Raw genomic sequence first — 12,041 nt, forward strand, 5'->3', positions numbered from 1 at the left:
TTTTTTTTTTTTTTTTTTTTTTTTTTTTTTTTTTTTTTTTTTTTTTTTTTTTTTTTTTATGTACTTTTCTCTTTTCCCCTAATTTTTTTCAGGTCATAGCCCATCTCTTAAAACCTCGTGGATGGAAGCCTCCTGTTCGGCGTCAATTTTTTTTAGATTCTAATGAAATAGCTGACCTTTGTGAGAGTGCTGAAAAAATATTTTCATCTGAACCAAGTGTTCTAGAACTCAAAGCTCCGATCAAGATATTTGGTGATCTACACGGTCAGTTTGGGGATCTCATGCGCCTTTTTGATGAGTATGGTGCACCTTCTACAGCAGGGGACATTTCGTAAGTTTTCGGCTTGTATTTACTTTGTAATATTTTTATAGTTAAGTTATAAGTTTGGTTTTTAAGCTTTAAGGTTTGTGTCTATTTGGTCCCTAAACTTTCAAAAGTGCCTAACAAGTCCCAAATTTTTCAATTTTGTCTAACAAGTCTCTAAACTTTAAATTTTGTGTCTAATGGGACATTGACTTATTCAACATGTTTTTTATATTCACATATCAACTAAACATAAAATTGAAATTTTAGGGTTCCATTAGATTCCGGAAAGAAACACCATAACCACATGGCCAAGAAAGTCTCGTTTTGAAGTCTCAGGTTGCCAATACCAACTCACCTAACATCAAAGCCCACGGAATCACCTCCCAACTGAGAAGGTGCAACTCGTCCTCAACCCCATCCACAAAAAATGCCCTTCATCACAAATTTTGTCCAAACTTTTAGTCTATCGACACTGGAGTCTTAAAAGGAGAGAGGTAGCAAATAGGAATTCCTGTTTAAACAACTTGGATAAGGGCAAGCCATTCTTGATCGGAGAACAAGACTCTTTTAAAAGTGGAAAGGCTCTTTTGACACTTCTCCAAGGTCAGATATCAAACGGAAACACATCTCAAATTATGCCTCAAAGGAAGCTGTAGGTACGAGAACGGAAGAAGATTCACCTCGCACCTGACAAAAGACGCCCAAGAGGACCAGCTAGAAGGGTTGCAATTAATACCCATAGCTGAGCTTTTTCCTATATTTATACTCAAGCCTGACATGAATTCAAAGACGGAGAACAAACTATTTCTAGTTAACTAAGGAACTGGTATCTTCTGAATATATGAATAGGGTATCATCCGTGAATTGTTGATGAGACAAACTAATGTTCTCCCTTCCAGTCAATCGGTATGGTGTTCATTTCTTTGGGCAATGACAAGAATTACCATTCTTTGGAAGGGAGAATATTAGTTTGTCTTTGCCCAAATATTCTGGAAGGGAAATCAAAAACTAAGATTCTTGGCATAGTTATAAAAAAAATGTGGAATAGGTCAATGACCTATTGGACACAAAATTGAAAGTGTGAGAACCTATTCAATACTTCTAAAATTTAAGGAATTTATTGGACACAAAATTGAAAATTCAGCAATCTATTAGACACTTATTAAAGTTCATGGACTGAATAGACACAAAAATCTGATAGTTTCGGGACTAGACTTATTAAAGTCTCTTGGTATGGCTTTGGACAACTGTTAGGTTAGCCCGTGGGATGGTTAACCGTTTCCAGTAGAAATACTTTGAAGTGGATGCATTAATCAGTCTTTTTCTTTATTGTGCTTTATAATACTTCCTAATTTTCAATAACTTTTTATTAGGTACATTGATTATCTATTTTTGGGAGATTATGTTGATCGAGGCCAACACAGCCTGGAAACCATCACTCTTCTGCTAGCTTTAAAGGTTTTTTTCTGGCATCATATATTTGTGTTTATTATAATTTAATTGTCAATAGCACGTCATTTCAATTTTTCATGGGACAATATGCTTTTATTATAAATTTTGCAGGTTGAGTATCCAAATAATGTGCATTTGATTCGTGGGAACCATGAAGCAGCAGATATTAATGCCCTTTTTGGCTTTCGGATTGAGTGCATTGAACGAATGGTATAAAATAGTCGTTTCCCATGGCTGTATTTCTTTTTTCCTCATGGATGCATTTTTGTGCTGGTTCATTTCAACTCAACTTTACAACTCAATGACCAGGGTGAAAGAGATGGAATCTGGACATGGCATCGGATAAATCGTTTGTTTAACTGGCTCCCTTTGGCAGCTTTGATTGAAAAAAAGATTATTTGCATGCATGGGGGTATTGGTCGGTCGATTAACCATCTGGAGCAGATTGAAAGTCTTCAGCGTCCTATTACTATGGAAGCAGGCTCAATAGTGCTAATGGATTTGCTGTGGTCGGTGCAAATCCTTGATGGTTTCCTACTACTTTTTCATGATAGCCATGTATATAACTTTTATTTTATACTGATATATTTTTATTTTCCTTAGGTCTGACCCCACAGAAAACGACAGCGTTGAAGGGTTACGACCAAATGCTAGAGGCCCTGGTTTAGTTACTTTTGGGGTTAGTAGTGTGTACTTCCTCCTCTTTTTAAATGGGTTTTAAGTTTTAGTCTAAATAGGATAGGGACTCTATCCAAGATGATCTCTATTTTCTTATTACAAAAAAAAAAAAAAAAAAAAAAAAAAAAAAAAAAAAAAAAAAAAAAAAAAAAAAANTACTCTATTCAAGAACTCTATTGTTCATAAAGTCCATGATAAAACCAAACTTGTGTACTTTATGTGTGTTCTCAAACACTGGGATGTAATTCATGTAGAGGCAAGGACAATAATTCTTTTCATTTTTAAAGTTAAGACTATTCTCAATTTGTGTGTCGTGCTTAAACAGAGGGATGCACCATTTCAAATTGGATTTGATTTAAAAAGAAATTACGTATATTTGAGACTACCTTACAAGTTACATCTGTTTTATTTCTAGTCTAAATGTCTTGTATTGGAGTTATAACTCGCTTTAGTATGGATTTAAACAAAGGGAGTTTTAGGAACGCTGGGTGACGTTTGCATGTAGTTTCATGAAAATTTTGATTGGTAGTTGAAACATCACCTTAATATTAGTGAAACCTTTATTGGAAGTTGAAACCTTCTCATATGAATATTTCATCTCTGGATCATGTCAATTGTGCAATTTATGTTGTCTTCCTTCTTCTCATAAGGGTGGTAGGTTGCATAATTTTGCAACTAATTAGACGGTAAATTAAACATGTCCTTGTAAGATGAAATGTTTCATTGTAGAGAGCATTAAGGTTCAGGATCTAGAGTACATTAAGGTGATGTTTAGTTTAGGAAACATGACTCAGTTATTCCACGGTATAGGTATCTAGTAACGTAAAGTACATCAATTGATTTGCTAAATTAGGAAGGAGTGTGCAGAGAGATTCGTTCTTTTCCCAACATACCTAATCGAAGGCGTGATATTTATGCACCATTTGTTGTATGCCTTAAACTTGATGTGCTCAGTTTGGAAATCAAAGTTTGATGATCACCTTGCTTCAGTAATAGAATTTTGGGTGTTTCTATGAAGTTGAAATTATTTTATAGTTGTCTTGTTTGGTTGCAGCCTGATCGTGTTATGGAATTTTGCAACAATAACGATCTTCAGTTGATAGTTCGTGCTCATGAATGTGTAATGGATGGCTTTGAACGTTTTGCTCAGGGGCATCTGATTACACTTTTCTCAGCTACCAATTATTGTGGTACGTGTGCCTCAACTATACGTCTTACACGTCCTAGTCATATCATTAAAACATGTTCTTCTGTACAGGAACTGCAAATAATGCTGGAGCGATCTTAGTTTTGGGTAGAGATCTTGTGGTGGTTCCAAAACTTATACATCCCATACCACCAGCAATAACATCACCCAAGATGTCTCTAGAACGCCATACGGAGGATACATGGATGCAGGTGACTTTACTTCTATGGTTGCCTCTTACTCTAATGTCAGTTGTTTTGTCTATTAATTCTTTTGGTTTTATTGAGAACAGGAGCTGAATGCTAATCGGCCACCAACACCGACAAGAGGTCGCCCACAAGTTGCCAGTGATCGGGGTTCTCTTGCATGGATGTAGTTGATGATTTCTCTGTTGAACAACGTCTGCAGCCTGGTCCTTCTGATGCTCTCTGTATATAGCACTATGCCTCATACAGAAATATCCAATTGGATCTTTAACACAAAATAGCAGATGAAATTCTGATTTTTCAACACAAATTATAGGCCTTACAAGATGTTCTCAAGAGCCAAGTTGCAAGCGGTGAGTTAGTTAGATTTTGTTTCTCTTCTCTTGTGCTACAAGTTGATGCTGAGTTTTGATCGTCCCTTGTTTATTGAGCCACGAGCACGTGGAAGTTAGCGATATATCGTCCCACACAGTTCTTTTTCATCTCTAAATATCTTTTAGAATCCTTGCTATGACCCCATTATTATCATTATTTCTTTTTCATGGGGAATGAAACTTTCCTTCACGGCGAGATGTAATTTCTTAGAATCTTTGAGGGTGTCCTGTGGTGTATCATAGAAACTGGTTGCTTTCTGTAATTTTTGCTCGTTTGCTTTGTACATTATAATTCATGTAAAGATATAAGAACCTCTTTTCCCTCGGTTTCTTAATCGAGGTCGATCATACATGAAGTTTCTGTCTTTTTTGTTCGAGGTTAGTCCGAGGACCGAGTCTTTTGTGGTATCACTTGAATTATTGTGTTTAAATTTTGGTTCAGGTTTGCTTCCCAAGTTGGCCTTGATCTTGTTGCTTGAAACTCAAAACGATGCTGGGCTGTGTTCGGGTATATTACCAGCTAATGCCAGATGAGTTGAGGAGTTTCTTTGGTTCTCTTTTCAAAATAAATGCTTTGTTGTTTAATAGTTTCTTAATTTTGTTTTGATTTTTCTCTGTAAAACTATTCTTATTATTTTATGAAAGTATATATATTTGTATTATTGAATTACCTTTTTCTTAGTTTTCAAAATTCAGTTTTTGATTCAAAAGTAGTAGTATATTCGGATTGTCGTATTTAAACCTTTTTAAGTTTTATTGAAAGTACAAAAACTAGATTTAGATATCGAAAGGTGGAATGAGACCGAAGGTACAATGATTCTTCTCATGCTGGATCGACTTGTTCTACTTGTTGGTTCGTTGATTTTCTTGTATTGACTTGCTACTTGTTGTTCTTGAAGAAATTCGAAATCTTGTAGTGTCATATACTTCGAGAATCTTCAATTTCTCTTCGAAGTTTTCGAAGTGACTTTATGTAAATAGATTGTTCTCGATCTTCAAAGTTTTCGAGTCTTAGAAAAGAAAATTTTCAAAGAGTGTTTGGTCTTCAGAAGATCAAATTTAGAGTTTTCCATGGTCGCAGTGATCATTGAGTTTTTCTCTGAATCATTGACTAATCCTTAATCGGGAGGGAGAAGTTTATTCATTCAATGGAGCTTCACGAAAAATATTCTCAAATTTCAAATTTTTTTTTTGTAATACTTTTAAACTTTATAAAACAAAAAGTTTCTTTTTTTAAAAAAATATCTTTATCGATAATTTTGGATGGAAATTGTTAATAAATGGTTTCCATCCAAAATTAATGATAAGTGTGCTTTTGAAATTTGTTGTTTAAAGTTTAAAAATATTATTGAAACTTTTGAGAGAGAACGAATATTTTTTATATGGAATCAATGAAATTAATGTGGAATTAGAATTTAGGATTTGAAATTAATACAAGTCCTCTACAAATTAATACAAGTCCTCTACAAATTAATACAGGTCCTTTAGGATGTTTTGTCTTTCACTCGTGTTTCCTACAAAAATTCATAGAGATAGCCCAACGTAAAACTGCTTTAAGCAGTACACACTTAACTTTAAAATTTCTATGATTGCCCACCAAAAAATAAAATGTTTATCGTTAGTATAAATAACAACTTTAAGTTCGGTTAAATCTTTGAAATTACATAAAATCTATAACATTTAAAATTTAACATATTTTTTTTCAATAATAACTAAACAACAACCCATATCTATTTTGAAATCTCACACTCAAACTACCATATATATAGTTTGAATTAATGCTTAGATATGGTAGATAAATAAACAAAAACAAGAATCTATTGATGTCAAGAAATTATTAAGGTAGTTAAACTTGTACAAACAAAGAACAGTTATGGTAACAACATTTAATGATTTTTGTCTATACTAAGTCTTTATTAAATAACTCTTTATTAAATAACTCACTAAAGAAATTAACAAAATGATTATGTTAGGTTTAAAAACTATGTAAAATTGGTTAATATTACCTTAGTTTATGAACATGTGTCGTTTCATGCTGTAAATTCTATAGAATTATTATGTTACAATATCATATATTATAATTTGAATTACTATATACTTATCATGTGTTAAGATCATGTGGGTCATTGACTCTAATCCTTGTCCATAGAGAAGGCCATAAGTTTGTCTAAGGTAATACAAGAATCGGATGATGAACTTGAAGTCGATATCGATACCGAGATTGAAGAAGAGGAAGAAGTCCTATATCTCGAATGTGATAGAAGGAGAGCAATTGACAAGTAGACTTCAATAGTAGTTAACCCCAAAGGCGGGAACATTTCTCAGTTTCTAAGATAATTTTCGAACAAGGAGGGAGAGGCCTACGACGAAAGTGCTAGAGACATAAAGACAATCGATATATATTTGTTCAAGGGATTTCAGCTATGTGTTCAACAAACTTGTAAGGAATTTCTCCACGGTCGATTTCGAATGGTGTCTTGAGAGAAGTTTCTTGTCTTCTAAAAATGCGAAGGGGTCGGGATTCCGTGTTCGTCCTTGTTGATTCGACTAAGCACAATGACAAACTTCTTGAAGTACAAAAAGACATGTCTCCACCCCCAAACTAAAGTTTAATACAATCTTGTACCTTGGGTAATCCCTGTGAGATATCACATCAATTGGAGAAGGGAACGAAACATTTCTTAAAAACATGTGAAAACCTCTCCCTAGTAGACGTGTTTTAAAATCATGAGGCTGACGGCTATATGTAACGTGCTAAAGCGGACAATATCTACTAGTAGTGGGCTTGAGCTGTTACAAATGGTACCAAGGGCAGGCACCAAGCGGTGTTCCAGCGAGGAGGCTGGCCCCCAAAGGGGTGGATTGTGAGATTCCACATCTATTAGAGAGAGGAACGAGTGCTAGCGAGGACGCTGGGCTCAAAGGGGGTGGGTGGATTGTGAAATCCCACATCGGTTGGAAAGAGGAACGAAACATTCTTTATAAAGGTGTGAAAACTTCTACCTAGAGGACACATTTCAAAAACCTTAAGGGGAATCCCAAAAGGAAAAAGCTTAAAGAAGACAATATCTACGGGAGTGAGCTTGGGCTATTACAATTATCCTCCTAAATAATTCTCATAAGCTACTTAAAACTCGAGTCAAGACTAGTCAGTAGGAGGATTTTATTCATGTACTTACTGCTAACTCGCCTCGAGTTCGAGACTGGTTAACCAGGTAGCCAACTGAGAGCCAAAGCCTTTATAAAACCTTACTTTTCTATCCAAACTAAGGATGTTTCAACTAATTCACCCACTATCCTGAAAATGATGGTTAGCTAAATCTTGAATTCAGACATCAGCAAACTTAATTTAGCAGTGAATTCTAAGAAGCATAGAACACAAAACGTGTTAGGTGGAACACGTTAGATATCAATAGTGACAATCCTTAGCAATTTAAGGCAACATGGCTACACATCCCAAGTAATGAGTATCAAAATTAAGAACAACATATCAGTTACACCATTCATCAAGCTTACTAGCTAACTAAACCACAGAGAAAAGGTTCTGAATGAATATCGTTCGAGATTTCGAAACTAATCGAGCACAGAATTTTCACAAGAGTGCGAATCTTTCTACTGACTTGTATACTTAATTAAGAACACACCCTACTTATGATTCCCATAACAGAGGAGGCATTCTTCCTCAAATCATCAAGATTCAAAAAAATAAAATTAAACAGTTGTAAACTACATGTTACACAAACTCAAGTTTCTATAACCTATTCCTTCTCACAATTCAGATTATACAAGAGTTTATTAGAATTACTTGCAACATAGTATTAGAGTCATGTCCCTAACTAACCCATGTCAGAGAATCCTTGGGTGCCGAACAAAAAAGTAGTGAGTTTCGAAGGTGAACTCATAGTGAAGATCTATAGTAGTTAGCTTGGATAGCACTAGACGGACACGTATAGATGACTATTTAAAGGGAGGTTTAGTGGTACTTGTTTGAGGAGAGGATTGTTGGAGTCTCACATTAGCCAAGTAATGGAAAGATCATGGGTACATAAGTGAGGACACTATCTCCATTGATATTGAGGCCTTTTGAGAGAACCAAGCTAAGCTTATTAAAACCGTGAGTGAAACATTCTCCTCGTAGCTCCATCCTCACAAAAATATTAGGAACTTAAAAGCTAAAATCACAAGGATTAGGAAGAGTAAAGGAAAACTAAGGTTTCAAGGGCGAAAGAGGCCAAAAATGAAAGAGCATAGAAGCATGACAACCTTCATAATTCCTAGTGACCCAATAATCCTTTTCCATTCTTCAAACCTTCAATGATGTTACATATGTACAAGAAAGAAACCTTAGAAATGACAGGAGAATGATTCTATTTCTTTTTTTTTTCTCAGTTCTTCCGCCAGTAACTACTGTTACATAATCAAAATACAAGGAACAAAAAGTGGAAGAAATTATTAATATAATACAGCTTTCGACGAGAGTACCTTGCATTTTGTTTCACTCGTACCTCTTCCCGAATTATGCTTTGTCCGAAGCTTTGTCTGGACTGGCACTTCTCTGGATGATTGTGGGCTTACAGGCTGTGGGCACTTTGGCGCCTCTTCATAGCCATATTCCCACACAGAACCTTTTCTTTTTCTTCTTCCTTATCAAGAAGTAAAGCTACAGCACTGGCCCGACATCATTTCTTTTGTCTTTAACCTGTAATAATGCAGCACACAGGACATGAGCTACCCTTTTCACTAGTGAGCCAAAAGGGTACAAAACCCCTACAGTAAACTGGACTTTGTGATATAAACTGAGATAGTAAAAAACATATTGCTCATGTTCTTCAAGTCTCAAAATCTAGAGGATGAAGTGCATCCAAAACTTCAAATTTTCCAAAGGAGGATGAGGATCTTTCTAGTACGGCAATGAAAGTAATGTGGGTCTCTCTACTTTTACAAAATAATAGACAAACAACATGTGAAACCTCTGTTCTACTCAACTGTGAGACATCGATTTGAGAGGGGAACGAGTGTCGGACCTCGAAGGAGGGTGGATTGTGAGATCCCACGTTGGTGGGAGAGGGGAACGAAACATTATTTATAAGGGTGTGTAAACCTCTCCCTACTAGACGCGTTTTAAAACTTTAAGGGGAAGCACAAAATGAAAAGTCCAAAGAGGACAATATTTGCTAGTAGTGAGTTTGGGCTATTACAAATCGTATCAGATATTGGGGTGGTGTACCAGCGAACACGCTGAGCCCCAAAGGGGAGTAGACACCGAGTGGTGTCCCAACGAGGACGCTGGCCCCAAAGGGGGTAGATTGTGAGATCCTACATCGATGAACGAGTACCAGCAAAGACGCTGAGCCTCGAAGGGGTGGATTGTGGGATCCCACATCAGTTGGAGAGGAAAACAAAGCATTGTGTGGAAACCTCTCTCTAGAAGACACGTTTTGAAACCTTGAGGGAAAGCCGAGAAAGGAAAGCCCAAAGAGAACAATATCGACTTACATCAACCCACCATTCACAAGTCAGGAAAAACTATGTCAGACTCATCAGCAAAGATACAAACTCACAACTAGAATTCTATAACCAAAGGGAACATGGAAAGCGAGCTGCAAATCAAGTAAAAAAACAACTTCTAAGCACATTCAACTTACCAGTAACAGATCTCAGTCTCTGAAAATCACAGACTTCGCCATACCCATCAGCGGTCTCAAGCAATCCGGTGTGAATTTCCGGGCAAACAAGTAAGATTCTGAATAATTCGATTTCCGTAGCTGATGAATAAGCTTCGGAGAAACTTCTGAACTCCGATAAGTATAAGGATGCCCATTAGCAGTTCCAGTCCAATTAACCCGAGTTAGCGTGTACTGTGTGCAGCCACTCAGATCCTTCATCGAAAGAAGAGTTGGAAAATAGTGTTCTTCAGGGTAACAATCATCAGAACTTCGGCAAGGAATCCTAAATTTCTTCCACAACGTCCGATCATTAACAACCACCAATGCGTGTTTTCTAGTCAACACGAAGAACTGAGATCCAACACGAAATTTCTCAAACGGGACCTCAGGCATCATCGTGAATCGACCCCTGGCATTATACCTCTTCCAGAGATGCCGTTCTTTCGAGACAATCTCCACAAAACTCTTGAATCGAATCCGCACACCCATCCGGGTAAGCTCGGATTCAGTGGAGGTTGAATCAAAAGTCGTCGAAGAAAACAGAGAATTATAGACATAAGAAAACGAATGAAGAGGAATACAATACTGAGACAAGAGAGCGAAGTACGCATTAGCCGGATCATCAATCATCGCCGTCGCGATAAGGCGGCGCGTGGCAGAGATGAGCGTTGGAGAACCACGATAAGTCCGCTTCGAAACAATAAAACGCCCTAGAAAAGGGCCGCCAGGGCGCGAAATATTAACGGAAGGATCGGCATGAACATAAACATTGTAGAGATCAGAGTTATTAGGGAAGAAACGACTCCAAAGAGGAGCGAAATGGAGGTCGGAATTAGTAAGAAACAGAAAGGCAATCTTCAATTTCGGATTGGTGGAAGAGAGATGAGAGAAGGTTGATGGATTGTTAGCATTAGATCCGGCGGAGGCGCGACTGAAGAGGAACAGATCGTCGTGTTCATCAGGTGGCTGGATTGGAATGGATTGCGGCCTTGAAGGGATGAATCGAGGCGCGAGAAGGAAGAGGATTGGGAGAGAAAGGATGAGGGAGAAAGAGAGAACGAATGGGGTTGAGAACATGGAAGGAAGTGGGAGAGGAATTACGATTCTCAAGGCGGGAAAGTGCGATGAATTGAAGGAAAATCTGGTGGAAAAATGGTGATTATGGTCTGGAATTGTGACAGAAATCGAAGAACAAGAAGAAGCGGCGGCTATTTTGGATTTCTGGGAGAGCTTTGATTCATGAAACTCAGCCACTGTGAGCTCCGGCGAGCGAGAGAGAGAGAGAGAGAGAGAGACGTCGGAGAGATTGCGATGGCGAGTGAGGACTGAGAATGGGCGACGAGGGAGGAGGGAGGCGGAAGGGGGAAGGAGGAGAACCCAACCTTTGACTCCGACAAGCTTCCGTGAATTAACGGCGTCTTAAAACTATATACTTATTATTTTTAAATTATTTCCAATATTTTGTATCAGCTGTAATAAATTTTTAAAAATATATTTATATTGTGTGTAAAATGGTAAATATTATTATTAAATTTATTGAGTATTATTAAAATGTAAGATTAAGCTGAATAAATATAAATTATTATATTAAAATTTTATAATTTAATTATCCAAACAAATAAATCTAATTAAATAAAATATTGAAAAATAGGACATAAAAAATAATTGTGAGTATACAAAAAAAAAATTAATTAATTAATTAATAATGTAAATTATTATAATAAGTTAATTTATATATATATATATATAGTTTGTTATATTATGGATTTTATTTTTTAAAAAATAAGTTTTAAACGTACTAAATATCTTATTTAAAATATATGTTGCAATAATAATTAAAATTTTTAAAATTTCAAATATTATATCACTGACTTCCATTACAAATGTTAAATATTTTAAATTTTTGTAATAATCTTAAAAGTTGGATTTGTTGAAACCCTATTTTTGAGTTGGTCGGGTTAACCCGATCAAAAATTGTCAACTCGTGAATTGACTCGAGTTTTTCAGTTTTCTAAAAAATTCAGCATAACTCAAACTGAAAAGAAATCTAACTTTACCCGACATTTATACTCTAAGTTTAATATTCTGATATAGTTGGGTTCTCGAGTCATATGAACACTCTTAAGAAACACAATAATAATAATAATAATAAATCTCGAGAGAAGAGATGGA

General features: G+C 36.1%; 2 protein-coding genes across 2 annotated transcripts in view; one reads left to right on the forward strand and one right to left on the reverse strand.

The window, feature by feature from the left end:
• The window catches only part of LOC111779740 (serine/threonine-protein phosphatase BSL3-like), a 13,410-nt gene extending 8,472 nt beyond the window's left edge, over positions 1–4,938 (forward strand). The window contains exons 14-22 of the mRNA XM_023659861.1: positions 93–331; positions 1,681–1,765; positions 1,871–1,969; positions 2,069–2,268; positions 2,363–2,438; positions 3,492–3,627; positions 3,696–3,835; positions 3,916–4,182; positions 4,646–4,938. Of these exons, the coding sequence (XP_023515629.1) occupies positions 93–331; positions 1,681–1,765; positions 1,871–1,969; positions 2,069–2,268; positions 2,363–2,438; positions 3,492–3,627; positions 3,696–3,835; positions 3,916–3,999 (1,059 nt within the window). The 3' untranslated portion in view covers positions 4,000–4,182; positions 4,646–4,938. The remainder of the gene's footprint in view (positions 1–92; positions 332–1,680; positions 1,766–1,870; positions 1,970–2,068; positions 2,269–2,362; positions 2,439–3,491; positions 3,628–3,695; positions 3,836–3,915; positions 4,183–4,645) is intronic.
• A 3,533-nt stretch (positions 4,939–8,471) lies between these two features.
• LOC111779742 lies at positions 8,472–11,276 on the reverse strand. Its single transcript, XM_023659862.1, has 2 exons — positions 9,849–11,276; positions 8,472–8,902 (listed from the first exon to the last, which is right to left on the reverse strand). The coding sequence occupies exon 1, from the start codon at positions 10,944–10,946 to the stop codon at positions 9,861–9,863; it is 1,086 nt and encodes a 361-aa protein (XP_023515630.1). The 5' UTR covers positions 10,947–11,276; the 3' UTR covers positions 8,472–8,902; positions 9,849–9,860.
• Positions 11,277–12,041: the final 765 nt, after the last annotated feature.

The sequence above is a fragment of the Cucurbita pepo genome, chromosome LG18 (assembly GCF_002806865.2).
Source record: "Cucurbita pepo subsp. pepo cultivar mu-cu-16 chromosome LG18, ASM280686v2, whole genome shotgun sequence".
In the NCBI taxonomy this organism is placed as follows: Eukaryota; Viridiplantae; Streptophyta; class Magnoliopsida; order Cucurbitales; family Cucurbitaceae; genus Cucurbita; species Cucurbita pepo.